Here is a 20,171-nt window from a genome sequence, read left to right as displayed (position 1 = left end):
CAGCTCTTTCATTTTATGTATTTATTTCCACATATCATTTAAAAAAATTGTACAAACACTAAAATAGAATTCATGTTTCACATGAGTAATAAATTAAAATAAATCATTTTCAATAAAATCTTTAATTGCATTGTCACACAAGAAATAATATGGAATGTTTTTTTTTAATAAATTAAAGTAACCTCTTACATTGTATGAAGCCTTTACATACGAAATATCATAAACCATCTTACATGCTAAATAAAAACTTACAAACTAAATCATCTGGTTAACAAACCAGTAATTATAAAAATATTTTACAATTATTATCCGAGGAAGGGCAGGATGTGAAGTACCAGTGTCGCTACCCAATATTAAATGCTACAGTAACTTATATCTAATTGACTAAACAAATTAAAACATCAGTTTATATAAATATTAGAAGCTTAATAATAGTGGTAATTTTACTAAAATCAGTGAATCAAATAAGACTAGATGATTTAAAGTTAAATATTACAAAATATATTTGCAAATTTTGTCAACTAATTTTATTTGTTTTTATCTCTACATCTAATGACATCAAGATAATATCCCCCACAATACAACATACAAAATATGTGTATATTAATAGCTTTCACATAAATTATTATTATTCAATGTAAGTGCACCTTGGGCCAACCTACATTTGCCATGACTAGAATACCAAGTGGCATTATAACAAACTAATTTTGCCCCATTCATAATTATTTTCAAGAAAGTGTTTTTTTCGGTACACATATGCATGTACCATCTACCATTGACGTACATAAAACAACTGAAGCAAAACTCTGCCTACGCGTATATAAGGCATAGTTTTCGCTCAGTTGTGTTTCAGTGAGATTGTGTCGAGTTTTGCTAAAATATATTATAAGTAATCTGCCAAGTAATAGCTTTGATTAATTAGAATGGCTGGCTAGTCCAGTATTAATTAGAGTTAATTATTACAACACCACATTAAAACTAATAATTTGCGCAATAATAGCATAATTTAATAACAAATTAATCTATGAATATGGTCTCAATGTAACATTAAAATATGCTTGAAAGAAATCCCGGCAACTCATTGGATGACTTAATAATATGAACTATTTTGTCTATAACAGATTCAATGCAAAATTATGCACTCTTATGGCCTAAACACATCATCGAATTTGATACGCCCAAACGTTCGGACGCGCTACGGTAGCGGAACATATGTGTTCAACAATACCACAATTAGAAAGTGTGTGCAATAAGTCTGAAATATTATGAGATTGCGATAAATTTAATTAATCATATTATCTCAAATATATTAAATAGTTAATTCGTTCACTTTCCATAAGAAATTAGATGTAAAAATATGTAAAATCAATAACTATAGTACCTATCTTCATAAAAATGTAAAGTATTTCATATTATATCTACTCGTTCATGCGAATTAAATGATTCATTAATTTTTGACTTGTTGATATCGTCAAACAATTTAAAATATCAGATGCACAACGAACACGGGTAAAGTTTAAACTAATCACATAACTCAATAACTTAGTATCTCAGCTGCTATAGAGCGAGCATTGTTATGGGTAGCGACGTGTCTGGTTTACTTCCACTTCTTGGCTGAGAAGAGCACGGCGCGCTGTTTCAGAAATAGCGAGTAGCTCTGTTTGCGCAGCGCGGGGTCGTTCTTGGCGGCGGCCAGTGCGGGCATGAACGCACGCCGGCCGCGGCCCCTGCCTGGGGGTTCATTACACATTAGTTATCTTAAGAGATCAAGTGTCGTAACCACCTATGTTAAGGGCATTTCATCGGGACACCACGGTGGCGCATGCAGGCGCCGCTACCAACAAAATATAAGTATACAGCTCTATAGGGAGTTACTCACATGGCGTGCGTTTGGTTGCGCAAACCAATTTGTTGGCGCGAACAGCTCGGACGCGTGCATAGAATGTTACTGGTCACGCCACCACTTACTACTATAGAGTTGTATGGTGTCTCGCTTACTCGGCCGCCAGTGACGCAGTGTGAATCTATGAAGGCTAAATAGGGATGAACTCACCACTTTCTTTTCGTATTTATATACAGCAGTAGAGCAATGTCTTCGAGGTATTTATTTTGATCCCGTCTCAGTGTGGTGTAGTGATGGTGTCTGTACGGTGTCTAGTTTGGTAGCATACGCAAACAGTCGCGCCACCGTGGTGTCCCGGTGAAATATAGCCCTAATAAGGGCTTAGGGTATACATTCGAGACAGATTGTAACAGTGTGGGAGTACTTTGAATGCGTCCTTGAATCTTTCCATCTAAATAACCAGTAGGAACCGCCCAAAAGCAATTTACGTGAGTACCTACCGCTGCATAGCATTATTTCGTTTTGTTAATAATTATAATAATTAATGAAAAATTTAATATTTCGTTATTTATTAGTTAAATGGAATGGTCTACTTTGGTATTTTTCTATCGAGACAATTTATTTCATTCTTGTTTCGGCTACTCTAATATTTTTTAATAATATACCTAAAAACAAGAACTGTCTACAATTTGAATGTAGACCCATGAGCGGCATAATATGGCCTGAGTCGTTATTGGATTCCTTTCTTTAAGTTCTCATTCAGCGAAAGTCAAATCCGAGCGAACAATAGAATTTTAGAAAACACACCGCATATCAACAGGTTTACCACAAATAAACACGCATCACATATTTTTCTGTAAAAAAATATCTGTGACCTGTAATTTTATTAACAGTCATCATCAACTGAAAATTAAAATGGTAATCATGTCTCTTGTGCATGTGTCATTATGCTCACCAATGTATAGCTCACTCTAAAACGAGAGAACTGGCTAGAAAACTATGTGAAGCATAAAGTCCAGTTATCGTACTTACACAATATGTAAATAATGTTTTATCATCTCTAATCTAGCATGTTGCTTACTTAATGCATCCAGCCTAAATCCGAATTTAGTTGATCAACTGCTAAAAGAGGTAGCGATTTAAACCGTCGTAGAAACAGATTTTTAATAAAATCGAACCGATAATAATCAAATCAAGGCAATAAAAGTATTAAACCACAGAAATAAATGGAGATAGAGCGGTTACGCTCAAATTATTCCTAAATCGTAATCTTCGTTACAAACGTATTTATTTACAAAAATATTATCAAACAAGTGTGTGTACTATATAAAATATTATGTCGAATAAAAGTGTGTAGGTATGTCCTGATCAAATTACGTTCTTGATCCAATACCATTTGTTGATTAGACGAAACATGTATAATCGAAGCATAAGCTAACTCTTGATAATTTTTTCGTGTTCGAGATCGCGGATGAAGCTCTTTTTTTTACTAACGGAATGTTTTCGGATGTTGAATGATAATCATGTTGCACAGAATTTTCCATATGGACTTTAGCTTGCACAGTAATGGGATTGTATATAACTGTACAAGAAATTTAATTTAGAAAAAACAATAAGCAGGCTTGCAAATAAAAGCAAGAAACGATATACGTATAAGCAATATTTTGCTTATTCATGGTTTATTCTCAATTATTATAACTTTACTCCAAGTTCATTTGTGAGGCCGCTAGTTTTGTATTATTACTTTAATATTTTAAACTACCTATTTAAATTTATTTTAATACAATTATTTAATCATATAGGTACTTAATTTGTTTAAAACGAAGCGATTACTGTAATATAAAAATGACTAAAGTTTTACCGGTAGTAACAGGCCGAGGCGATGATCCGGGCGTTGTTTGCGAATTCGAAGTTGATGGAGTATTATATAAATCTTCATTCAAAGATGATTTATATTTTTGTGCGAGCTCTTTTTTCCGCAACCTATACATCCGACATTTTTCCGCGTTTGTTTTTCGAGTTACTAATTCTTTTGGAGCTGTATCCTTATTTTTTCGGTTGCGATGATTTTTACATTTCTCAGCGTTATACGAAAGTATCTCGGAAACTGAAACATTTTATTCGTTTTTTAATTCATATCTCGGTTTGGGTTTATCGGATTGTTTAGTTGAATTTATATTCATCTAGTGTATTCAAACTATTAAATAAAATTTATCTTCTTTATTTGAATTGCTAAACTAAATAATTTCAAATTTTATATTAAAATCTACTTAGTACTAAGTTTATGTTATATTATTTTAGTAAACTATCTAGATTCTAGACGTATAAATTATCTAAGACTGTTTAATTATGACGACGATATTGTATACTGTTTTATGTAAAAAATGGTTGCAATTTTATATTGAGACAATATAACCGCTCTCTGGAGCAAATTAGATGCTCCCAACAGGAATTGGTCTCTGAAAAACGATAAAATTATCTATTTTTTTTTTTCATTCATAAATTCAGAGAATCTCAAGTAATAATTAGTGTGTCAAGAATATGGTCGGCGGTGTTCTCACACTGAGTGACTTTAAGAGATAACACCTATCTGGATCGTTTCCCGCTTCCGAAAATTTTATATCATTAGAGCCATCAAAAAAATGTGTGTGCGGTGCGCCAAAAGAAGTTTTCACTTAAAAAGTAACAATTGGTTTGTGTGAGAGAGGAGGAGCTAGTGATGGGGCAATGATTATTATTATTAAGTATTAGTTAAATATACTAAACACAACAGCGAAGACAGCTGACTGTATCTTTCTCGCTCGCGTACACTTGGCGGTCCCGAGTTCACCCTATCGAGCCTTTCACCGCAGCGAAGAGCAGCCTGACGTGTAATGTCTTATAAATGTGAGACCTGTGACGGTGTGAGCAGCGTGACGGATCTTCCACCTCAGGAGGCCTACACGCAAAATCGACTTCGATACATTCGGAACGATACGATGATACTCCACATAATAATCGCACTTAGGTACCCTATTCTAACAAATTTTCAAATTCCGCATCGCCTATCGTAACCATAGACTAATATTTTGATTTTTTTTTATACGATGTTCGAGTGAATGATTTATGTGCAAACCTTGAAAAACTAAATATTATCTGTGCTATGTCGCTGTTAAGTGTCAAAAGTCAAAACATATTTTTGACGTTTAGGCGCGTTGACATGAATACGATGTAACTAAGAGTACCTAGTGATTCACACACGACTAATGTCACGATATATCGAATTTAGGAGTAGGCCCCCGCTTTTTCAAATCTGAGCGTGACGGAAGAGCCTAACGTAGCCCACTACTACCTACGAAAAAATTTGCTTGCGGTGCGCCAAAAGAAGTTTTCACAACAATAAGTTTCAAAAGCTGCTCATAGAAGTTATAAGAACTAAACACGATAGCCTCACCTGCCCTCCCTCCACGGCCTCACGTTTCCTTCTTGACGTGCGAGGGCCCCGGCTCCTCGTCCTCGATCTGCGCGGGGCTCACCACGTGGTCGTGCAGCGTGCGCAAGTGACGCAGCAGGTTGGACTTCACGTTGAAGCCCTTGTTGCACATGCCGCACAGGAATGGCCGCTCACCTAACATTAACATTGTATTACAAATATTAATCCTCACACTCATAAGTACACCATCTGTTTATTTTCCTATTAGATCATTTATAAATCTAGATGGACATGTGACAGATGTGAAAAAGTCGTAAAACTCTATTTTGAGCAATGCAAACTTAACTCAAATGTGACATACAAATCGCGAATGTAAGACTTTACTTGTCACGCACACTAAAGTTATAAACCTGGCCTTGTCGCTAGACAACCCATGAAACAATCATCAGTTGTCTAGCGGCATATGACTTTTTTAGAAGTTATATAAGAACTTATGATATTATAGAAGCGAGTAGGTACAAAGTCGATTTTCGAAGGCGTACTCAAATCAAAATAAATTGGTATTCTAGTAGGCGAGTCCCAAGTGGGAATCAAGTCAAGCCGCATTCGGCTCATCACTACTCTTAACTCTGTCTGTATTTGAATGTACGCCATATTTATTTAATAAGAATAAATATACCTGGTACACTACACGCGACCACTTAAGGCAACTAAGTTTAAAAATTTAAAATTGTTTCTAATTTAAAATATCTATCGATATGCTGACTTCAAAAATGTATTTAAGTATTTATAATCTCCTAGAAAATATATTTATCATATAATTTGAGTCATAAGTGAGTTTCTATTAATTTATAAAATATATTTTACCTGTGTGAGTCCTCATGTGTATTAGCATTGATGCATGCGACGGAAATATCTTCTTGCATTGCATGCACGTCTTGTTCTGTGCGCCCTCTGTGAAACGATTGTGACGTTTTGGTGGTGCACTGTTGTTTGATATGGCCAATTCTGGACAACCGGACAAACATAAACCCACATCGCTACAGTTACTATGAGGCCAAAATTAAAAAAAAAACAAATTGAGGGTAGTTTAAATTTTACAAACACGACTACTAGGGACACCGTTGCAATGTTTTGTAGACAAAGCATTGCAATGCGAGCGATCTGTGAACATAACTGAAGTGATTATTATGACTGTAGCGGTGATCAAATAAAACTGGCAATTCATCAGTGAAGTTCCAGCAGTTAAAAATATAGAAAAAAATAAAAAAAGTGCCGTCTAGGGACGCCCGTAAGACACAGAAGGTGTAGTAATATAAAGGGTAGGGTAGGAATTGGAACTAAGCGATAAAAAATTAATGAAAAAAAAAAGGCAAAGGACAATTTACACGGATAATTTATAATCGACACAAAGGATAAGCGAAACAGCTGCTCGCAACGTATATTAAATTTCATAAGTGACTGGCGACGATGCATATAGTAGGGAAAGAAAAGCTGAGAAAGCCGTGCACGCCACTTATATACATGACATGAACAACTGACATGAGTGAAAGCGAGACAGAATGCCACGCAGATTGTGGTGGGGAGCGTAACCTATATTTAATATGTATAATATACTAGCTGAGTCGACAGACGTTATTCTGTACATTTCTTCACTCTGTTGTAATAATGAAAATTAAAATTCTCTAAAAGAAAATATTAGGTATGTACATACAACACAAATAATGGAAATAAAAATAATAATGGGTCCCAAAAGAAATAAAAACTATCCTATCTCTCAAGTTGGACTAAACTGCACTCCATGAAGCAATCCCCATTAAAATTCGTTCAATAGTTTAGGAGTTCACTGGGAACAAATATGAGGACACTAGATTTATATAATTAACTAGCTGACCCGACAGACGTTGTTCTGTAAATAATAAAAAAAAATACTGTTTTATAGGAATTTACCAATAATATTTCAAAACATTAAGAATTATTTCGTAAGAAATTATCCCTGTTGTTATAATGAAATTGTTTCACAGCAGAACTGTCAAACCGAGCGTCAATAAATTCTCTCACAGAAAATATGTCCATACAAAACAAATATTCGAAATAAAAATAAGTACGGGTCCCAAATCGAAATAAAAAGCATCCTATCTCCCAATTTGGACTCAACTGCACTCCATGAAGTAATCCTAATTTAATTCCGTTCTTAGTTTAGGAGTCCATCGCGGACAAACAACGTGTGACGTGATTTATATATATTAAGGTTTAGAAGATATTAAGGTATTCACACGATACATCATATCGTGTAATGGTAGGTTCTAAATATGACGCTTAGCACTTATTATAGATGAAAAAACTTAATGTGCGACGAGCTGACTTTAGAGTAGCTTATTGACTCTCGCACTGTCGAGAACTTCACTGACGAATAGTTGTATATTGTAATACTTATTTTGAGAATGCTCCATACTCCGGTCGCGGTCGGGAGAATGCCACTATAGTTTTCATCGTAGTGGCAGATACAATTTTCGTTTACGACATTGTCCACAATTGTGTGAGTGAGATATGATGACAGGTAACTTATGTTTCGCTAGCACAAGTTTTGTTTAATCAGAGAGACATTTAGGTTGTATAGTATAAACATCGAATTAAACGCTTATATCAGATTTGGGATTGATTTAAACCGCTATTGTTTATATAATTAAAAAATAATAAAAAATATATAAATATGCCGGTTTATCAATAAATACCAGCAATGTATTACTTATTAATCTTGGGACTTATTTTAACCACACATCGTGTAGAATTTTTTAAACGAAAAAAGCTGTAGCATAAAAAAGTGTTAATAAGTATGCATCTATTTTAATAATATCGAAATTTCTTCCATTCTATAGAGACTCTTCTTTTAGATACTTAATATTTAAAATTTTGAATAAGGGTGTTTGTCCACTCATTTGTGATTTTACGGATCAAAAATTCGATGTCCAATAATGGTCGAAGCTACAATAAAATTCTCCGCGACCGCGACCATGGTTCAAAAGAATTATGTGTGAGAGGCCGATGTTTAGTTGGTCAAGAATTAGCCACATACACAACAATCAAATTTCAGCTATGTTAGTTGCAAAAAAACATTATTAATCATAAAATTTAACATAGCTATTATATGTATAGGTAAATACCAATTGGTGTGTGAAGTTCTTATATAATACACTGCAAACTCTTGTCGACAGGACGTAGTATTTGAAGATTGCATCTAATAATATCGTGTGTATAGAGTTAAGAATACACACTACAGAGTTAAGAACTTCACACACAGATCAAATTAAAATACGAACACAGATCGTGTTTTCAAGCTATCATTAATATATTTTTGTGTTCAACCGATACTTTAAAAAAACTATATATGTAACTCAAGCATGAAAAACATAATTATTCATTACTTTTGATATTAATGCTATAAAAAAACGTTCGATGCAGCTGAAGGTTCGGCAGATTTACCACCGAAGCGACTCTGGTACCGAAGCTATATTTTTTATATATTTTTTTATATTTGTATTATTATAAAGTCTTCGGACACGTCCCTCGTCGCGAAAGTGAGTCCCTCGAACGTCGCGGCCGTGTCGTGCATGGCAAAGTAGGAAGGTCGCCTATGCGATGGACCAACCAAATTAAGTTTGCTGTGGTGGTGTGGTTTGGTATGGTCCATTGAACGAGAGTACCAGGCTGGGTATGCCAGCAGGGAAAAGTGGCGAATGCACGTGAAGCGAATCACCCAATCTGCCCCAAAAGTTGTAATTTCGTGATGACCACGACCAGTCTGCCAAGATTATCACGAATAATACGAAGATAAGATGAAGAGCAGGAATGGTTGCTTGCGACGTTGGCAACATAGATTAGCTAGGTATGCGACCCCGATATTCATCGTAGTATGTCTTGGTGCGATTTGTGCACGCCCCCCTGTACCCTCCACCAATGAGATCCTACGTTTGACTTCTGCGCATTAAATGGCACCGTTCAATATTTTATGTAATTATAATGCTATCAAAAACATAACTTGTAAAAAAACCTTATGTTTTTGATGGCATCTCATTTCTTTTTGTAAATAATCCGATTTTTTTCCTTTCAAGACTTATAACTCTCGAAAGTGCCACGGAAACTTGCAACACCCACTGCATAAATAAATTTGAGATTACAATTTCATTCATAACTGGACCGAAATTGTAAAATATTTTGGTTTTTCCTTGATTTATATAATTAATACTAATTGTATTCTAAATTTGAAGCTTTTATATCTTCTGAAAGTGCCTTAAACTTTTGATAATGGTCAGCCAGTCAGTGAGTGACTAAATTAAGAAAGTTTGACTAAGTAGTTATAATTTTTAAACTACTGGTTGAAATTGAATGAAAAATATACCGTTTTTATACAATGCCTGATTGGTGACTGAAAATTCAAGTTTTTAGTTTTATCAACTTCCGTGACCCCAAATTTATAACCTGGGTTTCAAGCTTTACAGTTATTATACTTTTATAATCATGGTATAATATAGGTACTCCGCCTCGTACTCTCTTCCCGTGACACCTGGGTCAAGTGATTAGCCTAAGAATACGTCATCAGTTTCGATGCTGTTCTCAAACTTTTTTCGTGTGAAACAACGCAATAGATGTGAGCGACACGACACTAGCTATGAAATGGCGAGCTGTCAATAATATGACACTTGTCAATGCGATGTCTTGCCACTGTTTGTGATTGATTTACCCGAGCTAAATGTGTATAATACTTAATAAAGCACTATGAAATAATAATCCAATAAATAAACGAATTTAAATCTAAATAGATAAATCACACAAGTTAGTAATTAATTCAGTAACTTAGTATTTTATTTTATTTTCATAAACTCAATGAGAAGGTACCTAAATTTGCTGAAAAGGACAATCAATGGTAACACTTATAGTGTCCGTAGTCTTAGGGCATCGTGGAAAGAGAATACCAGGCGGAGTATATTATCACGTACCATCATTATAATAGTAATGTAAATAAAGATTATATTCGTTTAGATTTTTAGTTGATTTATGTAAGAATTATATCTACATATAGAATTGAAATGGAGGAAGACCGGTCTTTCAACACATGCGGTAATTGCTTACCGCCCAAATTATGTTAATGTTTGTTAATAATATAAATAAATATATTTTGTTTTTTTAATATAAACTTATTTGTATAGTACAAATGCAGATATGTACATACCAGACTCTGTGTGTGTGCTCTGGATGTGTCGCACCCACTCGGCTGGGTTCGGGAAGTGCTTCTGACACAGGTCGCACCTCAGCAGAGCCATCGTCTCATCCGAGTCGTCACTCTGTTTACAAACAATATTGATGTAACAGTTAAATTAAAAAGAACCGCTCTCCCAAACTTTTTGGCGAAAGTAAAAAACTATCACCCATTCGAAAATGTATGCCTCTGGGATTTTTTTTATGACAATAAGGGACGAGACGAGCTGGTCGATCAGCTGATGGTATTTGATACGCGCTACCCATTACAAGGCAGTGCCGCTCAGGGTTCTTGAAAAATTCAAAAATTCTCTCAGCTGCGCTCGTCACCTTGATGTTAAGTCTCATTTGGCCAGTAATTTCACTAGCCCCTCGAACCGAAACACAGTAATGCTTACACATTACTGCTTCACGGCAGAAATAGGCGACGTTGTGGTACCCATAATCTAGCCAGCATCCGATGCAAAGGAGCCTCCCACTGTTAAGTGTGCGTGCATACAAATAGAGGTTAACTTTCAACCCCTTAATTTTTCCTCGTTTTCAGAGCTGTCACAGTGTATAAATGATCTAAGGTTTTAATATTGCTGATAATAATTAATAGTGTTGGTACTCACGAGCTTCCTCTTCCGGTGCGGTTCATTGCTGGCGTGGCTTTGCACGTGTCGCACCCACGCGGCCGGCACTGTGAACACCTCCGCACACAGCTCACAAGCCAGCGGGCTATACAACTGAAATATACAAACCATTTTATTATTTAAAGTTATTTATTACATCTTGACTTGTTTGTTATTTCATTATACCATACAATGGTTTTATAACTAATACTTATTTTATTTAACTATTTCACACATATTTTAACATGCGGTATCCACCTGAAAAGGTAATCCTAATGGATTACCTGGTAATGTCTGTCTTAATAAGGTAATTCTTAATAAGACATTTGTAACTTAGTATAACTATAATTGTAATATTGTAATTACCATTGGTGAATCTAAAACACTACATAGTATAAAACAAAGTCCCTTTCTCTGTCCCTATATCTCTATGTATGCTTAAATCTTTAAAACTACGCAACGGATTTTGTTGCGGTTTTTTTAAATAGATAGAGTGATTGAAGAAGAAGGTTTCTATGTATAATAACATCCATGAAATAGTGAAGAAATAAAGTAATGTTATTTTTGAGGTTTCTAATGTGATGACGTAAATAATTACATTTTTTCCGCTTACATTGCAAACGCAGGTACCCTACCAAATTTACCAAATAATGTAATAAATATTGTACACATTGAAAAGGTCTACAGAAAACTCCGCTATGGTATATACCATCTCTTATGGATATCCCACAATAATTTCTTTGTCATTTACTTTTTACGACAAATAATGGCTAATTTTCGAAGCGATTTTAACCAATACAGCATTAATCCTTATCTAACTAAATATCTTAAATACATTGTTGATTTAATATAGATCTATATGGCCCTTTACAGCATATGATTTAAATAAATATTTTCGAAGATATTACAGATTTAAAAATTGCGGGACGTAGCGTTTGCGGCGGTTCCGGCCAGCCGGTGCGGCGGGAGTGTGCCTATAAATAGCGCGTCGGAGGCCGCCGTTCTCCCGCACTTCGAATTTAGCAGCGATCGGACGCGTTTATTATCGGAGCTCTCTAGCGAGGAAAATAACAATACTTAATAAAGACGTGCTTTTCAGCGCGACAATGTATCAGTAATTATAATTAAATAAGTAAAAATGTAGTGTATTAATTTAGATATTCCAAAGATAGCAGGAAATCTTCATGGTTTAGGGAAAGTAGAATTGTTTTACTCTAAATTAACGCGTGCGGGCCGGTCAGTAATGAATAAATCAAAACAACTGGATCGATTTTAATAATTTTTTCAGTGAATGACATAGAGGCCGCTAGTAAATAGATAAATAAATTTCACTTATAAATTTTTGTGTTTTTTTTTAAATATTTTTTAGTAAGTTATGTAAGTTTTTAAAAAACGTATTGTATTGTTTTTCATTTCATAATGCGTGTTGAGTTATCCTGTAAGTGAGGTCTAATATTTAAGAGTGTGCTTTAGAATAAGGATTATAATTGTATGCAACGTTAGCTTCCTATTTAATAAATAAATATCTACTTTTGGGAATAAATTATCTACTACCCGGTTACATTATCTCCAGACCTGACGTCGATGACGTCACACTGCCGCTTTGTTGCAAAACAAGCATCACTAGGATATTATTATTACGAACAAATAAGAAAAAGATTTATTCAAGTGAAATTTCTTTATTTTCGGTTACGCGCCATTTTGTTTTTTTTTTTAAATCCAAGATGGCCGCTGCGAAAAATTATTATTTCAACAATATGGATATCGTATCCGAGGTTCTTGAGGGTTCAGCGCGCGCCTGCGAAAACTTAGAACATCTTCCACACTAGCTTTGTATCGTGCATGTTTAGCGCGCGGATGCGAATAAGTAAAACATCTTCCCTACAAGCGTTGTATCTTACAGGTTTAGCGAGTGGCCGCAAGTAATTAGAACATCTAATAATTACTAATATTGCCAAAAACATTTGGTTTAGAGAACAGATTAGGATAATTATTATAAACAAGATTCAAAAAATTTCCAAAGAAGTTTCACTTCTGGCATGTGTATTTACTTTGTTCACACACCATTTATATATTTATAAACGAATTCATCGACGAAAATACCCCATATAGGGAGTCAATTCCAAAACCCTACCAAAAAGCAAAGGTGTAGAGTATAACTAAGAGAACTAATACTATATTAAAATCTGGCTAATAACTGTTTTTTGTGATTGCTGAAGGGAGAAACCGGAAAAGGAGAAATCCAGCCCCAATATTTATGAAGATGCCGATACAAACGTATTTAACAATTCGTAATACATTTGTTTTGAACATTTTCTGGGATCTTGTTGTAAAAGCAAACATTGTTACAAACATGACGTAACAGTAAAAGACTTACTGACTCAACTTAGCCGAGTAGTAGGGATTATTTATGTTTGTTCCTGGTGTTAAGATTATGCTTATGACAGTCCAGCAAATTCACTATTTAACTAGTCTGTAAACTTAATAGCCCATATATTTGTCATGGCCGACATTATTATAATACTAGGTGACCCGACAGACGTTGTACTGTACATAATAAATAAAATACTGTTTTTTATGAATTTGTCAATAATATTTCATAACATCAAGAATTATTACGTAAAATATGCACACAGCAGAACTGTCAAACCATGCGTCAATAAATTATCTCGTAGAAAAGATGTCCATACATAACAAATATTGGAACTAAAAATAATTATGGGTCCCAAATCGAAATAAAAACTATCCTATCTCTCAAGTTGGATTCAACTGCACTCCATGAAGTAATCCCTATTAAAATCCGTTCATTAGTTTAGGAGTCCATCGCGGACAAACAACGTGTCACGTAATTTATATATATTAAGATATAAACTCACCAAGCCATCATCTTCCACGTCAATATCATCATCCAATGGCTCAGATTTAACACTCATCTCGGCTTGAAACATTTCTGCAATTGATCGCTCCTCTTCTTCTATACTACTTGCGTCCCATTCGGGTTCTTCTTTTACTTGCACTTCAGGTATTAAGGCTTGCACAGGAGTCTCTGTAATATCAACTACTTTAACCAAAAAATAAATTATGAGTAAAATGAAATATATACCTAAGAGCCTTTTATTCACTCTACTTTCACATCAGTTTTTCCACTAAAGAATATTTGTATTTTTTTTAAATGTAAAAAACAACTTGAAACGAACAAGTCGTTTACTTGGTAATATGCAGTGCTACTGTAGGTGTTTTAAATTGAACCTAATATTCTGGGTGGTATCGCAATTGCTCTCGTCATTCTGGGACATAAGATGTTAAGTCTCATTTGCCTAGTAATTTCACTAGCTACGGCGCCCTTCAGACCGAAGCACTCTAATGCTTGCACATTACTACTTGACGGTGGAAAAGGCGCTGTGGAACCCATCTGATACCCAGCCAGCATACTATGCTAAGAAGTCTCCCAGTAGCTCTTAGATCTATGTAAGTCATGTGTCACATTCATTGCCAACCGTTTGGTAACGAGCGTGCGGTTGACCTGATGTTAAGGGATCACCGCCGTCCACATTCTCTTGCAACTGCAGAGGAATCACAGGAGTACTGCCAGCCCTTTACGCGTTTTTTTAAATAATACCCTGAACATACATACAAGTAAGCTCATTCCACAGATTTGTAGTACGTGGAAGAAAGTTCCTCGAAAACCGCACTGTGGAAGAACGCTAGACATCCAGATGGTGGGGATGATATTCTAATTTATAACGTGTCACTATTCAAGCAGATCTGCGATGCACGCGGTCAAATGATTCGAGCTGATACTGGGGTGGGCCCGACCAGAGATGACAGCAATACTGCATATGTGACCTGACCCGCGCTTTGTTGAGCGCTAGAACTTGGCCGGCTTGAAGTATTGCCTTGCTCTATTTATAACGCCCAGCTTCTTCGAAGCCAATTTGGGTTTGCCCTCCAGATGATAGCGGAATTGGCTATCGCTCGAGATTTCGAGACCTAGTATTCCTATACGAGACGAGGCTTTAAGGGAGATGTTGTCGAAGAGCGGTGATACGACTAATCTCGATAGAAGACACAAGTTTCTTCCGGCACTGCTCGAGTGTAGGAGATAGTCCGCCATCTTTTGACGTCAAGTACTGACAGACACTTCACCAATCACAGTGACGAAAGACGACCAATAGAAATGAATCAGATATTTTTATAATTATTTTATGGCTGTCTGTTTGTTGGCACAAATCTCCAAAACTATTGAATGCATTTTCATAATCGGTATTGTGTAGAGAGTATGTATTAAATTAAATACATTGATACGGACAATTATTGATCTAAATTAAATAAATATCATTTCAAATATTATGTGAATGGTGGTTAACCAACTCAGATTATACTCAAAATAACGACTTTTATGTTGAATATATAACTTAAAATAAATATCTGAAAAGACTGCTACTAAGCTCAAGTATATTATTCTGATTTGCTTCTATTTTAAACAAATTTAAAGCTTGTTAAAGAGTCATTGGCCATTTATATTTATTCATGATCTAATAATCCTTACTTGATGCAGGTGATGAAGAATCATCAACCTTAGGCTCCTCCAAACTAGAATCAGTCTTTTGTCTTTTTCCATATTTACGTTCAGTAGCATGCCGTCTCAATACTCTTGTAGGTGGCGGCTCGTCTGGATCTTCAGTTGTCACCGCGACCGTGGTCGGGGGAACAGGAGTTACTGAACTCTGCGCCTCCGTGCTTGGCGCTGGAGATACTAATATTGTTTGACCTTTTGATACACCCCCTTGTTGAATAGCAGCTTTAGTAGTACCATCTGCTCTCTTTATAAATACTAATTTTGGAGGTCCAATGAACATGGGTCTGAAATAACATATTAAATAATTTTGGTAGGCCTATGAGTATGGGTCTGAAATTGAATCCCTACTAATATTATAAATTTGAATGTAAGTTTGTTTAGTACGCGTTTAAGCTCTGGCTACTGAACCGATTTTGATAAAATTTGGTACACCGATACACTAGAGCAAAGACATACATAGGCTACATTTTATGCCGGAAAACTCCATGGTTCCTGTGGGATTTGTGAAAAATTGAAATTCATGTCGATGTGTTATAACTATTCCAATACTAGGTTTAGTTTGCCGTAGAAATCTTCCTCGAAATAAGATTCATATAATATGTTGGGAACGGGAACCGGAACTGGAATAGGATAATCTTCAATTCCAATCTTGCTTATTATTTTTAAAAACCTCTAACAATCTACGCGGGCGAAGTCGCGGGCATCAGCTAGTATTAAATGTTTTAATAAGGTACATTTAATGAGATATAATGTATCATTTTATAAAGCAAGGCAGGACAAATAGTAACCAAACAAACATTTGTTTAATTTTTTTATAATAATCAGTCATGAAATCAGTCACAGATAAAAATTCTGTGCTATATGTTTTTAAAAACATTTTATAAAACAATTAATTTTTTTCGAGATTATTATCAAGCTTTCAGATATAATGCAAAATATATTCAAATGTGTTAGAAAAGGGCAAATCTTACCTACTCCCTTGGCCCTGCAGAGTTTGAGGACTGAATGTCTTTATAATTTTATCATCATTTTTCAGAGCAATCTTTGTAACCTCCTTAGGCTTTTCGGCTGTTTTATTTGTTACTGTTGTGGTTGTTGCTGATGTGGATGTTTTTTCTGCAGGAATAGAATCCCCACCAGCTTCGTCAGTCTGCCTCCAGAGACCTCTGATTTTTAACACCTCCCCAGCTTTTAATACTGTATCTAAAACTTCATTAGAAACTGTGGTTTCACCTAAAAATTTTAAATGTTTTTAATTGTTATGACTAAGGATTTCGAACAGCGAAATCTATTCTATCCACACATTTCACGAATTTGTACCCTATTTCTGTTAACACCTTTCTCAGAGAAGTTTTCTGCCTTCCTTTTTTTGCCGCAGCTAAAATCTTATTTAATGAAGCTTCTTCTTTCCCTTCCGCGTTGATCCTATCCACAATATATTTTAAGGCGCAAATATTAGAAATATTCAACTGAATGCGATTGGACCTCGGCTTGAGTTTTGTTTTAGACCTTGGCAAGATTTCATATTTTACGGTTGTAGAAGAACCTGCAGTGGGTGAATGTATATCTATGCGATTGACTTCACTTTTAAGCCTCATCAACGTAGACTTTGAAATCCCAGCAAGTTCTCTTTATAACCTGGTCTACGGGCACACATTATATTAAGCTGTTCATTCTCAAAAAATGCTAACACTTTCATCACAATCCGTATTTCTCCGTTTTCCAATATTTTGCCATGCATTATAACACAAGTTTTGTAGCGCGAATAAAAGTAAACAAAACTACAAAATGTCTATCACAACAAAACCTAAGACGCTATGCGTTATGAGGTCCGTAGTGTACGAAACTAATCATTAAAGAACGGCTTGCAAGTTGAGCTTGCAGTAATAATCAGTTGATATCTGTAATCTAATGTGTTTTACTGGACAGACCGCGGAGGGCACTGGTAGTTGGCACTTGCGAGGAATGTGCTACCCTTCCCGTTTCACCTCGACGCCTGCGCCTTCCACACTCGCCCCCGAGTCTCGACGCGTCAGTATTATCAAATAAAAAAAACTACGTTTAATAAACGCACTTCAAAAACTGAAAAGTATCAAATAACTAAAAATTTAATTTAATATTAATAAAATGCTATTATTTATATGTGCTACCTATTCATAGGTTTTAAATCGGTGCCAAGCCCTAAACAAAATATAACTTAATATCATAAACTACTTACTGTAATTATTAAGGTTGTCTGAACACGCGTTTCTGTCCGCTTGTGTTAAAGTCACGCGTGTCGAGTGTAGGTACTTACTATTATATTTGTCTTAGCACCGACTTCAAAGCTATCAAAATGTAGCACATACAAATAATAGTATTTTATTAATATTAAAAGGTAAAGGTGTATTTAATTAATTTTTAGTTACTTGATACTTTTCAGTTTTTGAAGTCGGTTAAGAAAAGTTGAGACTTCGCAGGAATGCGCTTGCTATACAGAACAGCCTCCCTCGTTCCTAAATCACCGCCACCGCTGCGGAAACAAATGGCGCTCTGAGAGAGAACAAACGGCGCAAGAAACCGACGACGAAACATTATACTGTGTTAAGCCGGTCATTAATACTAGGCTTCATGAATAATATGATGTTTTCGGCATTTGCCATCAAATCGAAATTAAAATAATAGGTACTTCAGCCCTTTTCTATTAGTGTAAAAACCAAAAACACGATTTGGAGATATTTACTCGATACCATTTTCTTTCGAAAACTATAGCTTTTTCTCAACAGAATTGATGATGTGTGATTACTCCCACCCTTTACATAATTAATAATGCTTCGCCAACCGAGTGCAACAGGATGGGCCCACTTGATTGTCGCTATAACAGTAACGTCAATTAATAATATAGTCACTACAAAAATCACCAATCAAAAGTAGCAAACTTACAAAATGACGACTTACTACTACTGGTTAAGGATTGGTTTCTGCTGCGCTTCAACTAGATACCGTAAGCGTAAAAGTGCGGCAACTACGCCCATGTGGGCGTAATCGAGCCAGTCTCGAACAATGTGTGACGTTGACGTGCCCCATGTTCTGTTAAGCTTTGCTAATATTTGACACTAAAATACCCGTTTTCGTAGTAAAACTTTGTAAAAATAATAATATCTTTTACATATAAATAAAATTCCAGAGTCTCGGTTTGTAATATTGAAATAACCGTTTTTTACCACATGTATATGAATATATATACAGTACATACACCAAAATATTTCTTTTTACAATTTTTGTCTGTCTGTCTGTCGGTTTGTTCCGGCTAATCTCTGAAATGGCTGGAGCGACTTTTATTGGCAGGTAAATGATGTAATTAGGAGTAACTTAGGCCACGTTTATTTTATAGAATATCTTTTATTTTAGAAAAATAAGTAATGTTGCAATGTCCAAGAAACGGTCTAACTCTAAAAATTATTTATATGGCAAAACAACGTTTGCCGGGTCATCTAGTAAGAAATAAGAAGGACTGGGATCACATATTACATTTAATAATTTCAATGAAAATTAACACAAAGCGTGTGTTACAAAATTTGAAAGATGCCATTGAGTGTCAAGATGCCACACACACAAGCATCTAATAGTTGCCGTAATAAAAAAGCTTTTGTTCTTAGGTAGTGCGGTATCTAGTTGGAGCGCAGCGGAGACCAATCCTAAATCTAAGACTGTCAACGACGTCATGCAGACGTTAATATGAAAAGGTTCCGTCTCTATTCAATCAAATCAAAATCAGTTTACTCACGCAGGTCACGGAAATGACACTTATGAATGTTAAAAAAAAAATCTTATTGAATCTACCGCTACTTCGTAAAGGGTTGAGATAATGAGAAGAAGTAGCAAGAAACTATCTATACATACTATCCATACATATATATATACACAATAACTTTTGAGGATCTGAAACCGAGTCTCCGGCAATAGGATCATCCTGCCACCACAAGCAGCGCCCGTTCACGAGCATGACGCATGAGGCAGCCATCACCTCCGTCAACCATATTTTAGGGAAGGGGACGACCCATCCCATGTCGTCCCATGTATTACTACATGCGTTGTTGCAACTATGGTTATTCTTTTAGTGATAGTCTATTTATTTTATCGTCTATAGTAAATTCAGTGAAGCAAACTTATGCGAGACGATCTTATGGAACTTGCGTAACAGTATTATTTTATTATAAATGTTGAAGAAAATTCTGAAGATTCTAACTAAATTTTAATATTACCTACGATAACTTAACAATAACATTTCAAATTGAAATGTTTGCTTTAATATTAATGGTTAATTTTTACTCCATTATAAATACGCCTTTACTTTGCAGTGGCCTTGACGAGTCACTATTTTACTAATACGAATAGACTATATGCACGGTCTATATAGTATTCCAGAGGTCACTTCAATACATAATCCGTTATAATAGTGTACTTTGTCACTGTTTATTCTTGATA

At 35.3% G+C, this 20,171-nt stretch overlaps 1 protein-coding gene across 1 annotated transcript; it reads right to left on the bottom strand.

The window, feature by feature from the left end:
• Positions 1–6: 6 nt before the first annotated feature.
• On the bottom strand, positions 7–17,082 carry LOC126970361 (zinc finger protein Xfin-like). Its single transcript, XM_050816214.1, has 9 exons — positions 17,008–17,082; positions 16,676–16,937; positions 15,675–15,988; positions 14,002–14,171; positions 11,126–11,239; positions 10,486–10,597; positions 6,123–6,263; positions 5,277–5,450; positions 7–1,731 (listed from the first exon to the last, which is right to left on the bottom strand). Exons 3-8 carry the CDS (start codon positions 15,982–15,984, stop codon positions 5,296–5,298), a joined length of 1,002 nt encoding a protein of 333 aa, XP_050672171.1. The 5' UTR covers positions 15,985–15,988; positions 16,676–16,937; positions 17,008–17,082; the 3' UTR covers positions 7–1,731; positions 5,277–5,295.
• Between the last annotated feature and the right edge of the window lie 3,089 nt (positions 17,083–20,171).

The sequence above is a fragment of the Leptidea sinapis genome, chromosome 20 (genome assembly GCF_905404315.1).
Source record: "Leptidea sinapis chromosome 20, ilLepSina1.1, whole genome shotgun sequence".
NCBI lineage: Eukaryota > Metazoa > Arthropoda > Insecta > Lepidoptera > Pieridae > Leptidea > Leptidea sinapis.
The sequence above is the reverse complement of the archived record's forward strand: the minus strand, read 5'-3'. Positions and strand labels throughout refer to the sequence as shown.

Coding starts and splice junctions, on each gene's coding strand:
- LOC126970361 (XM_050816214.1), bottom strand. CDS start 15,984: ATGTTCATTGGACCTCCAAAATTAGTATTTATAAAGAGAGCAGATGGT. Junction 14,172..15,674: donor TTCTTCATCACCTGCATCAA/GTAAGGATTATT, acceptor TTGATATTACAG/AGACTCCTGTGCAAGCCTTA. Junction 10,598..11,125: donor CGCACCGGAAGAGGAAGCTC/GTGAGTACCAAC, acceptor GTTTGTAAACAG/AGTGACGACTCGGATGAGAC.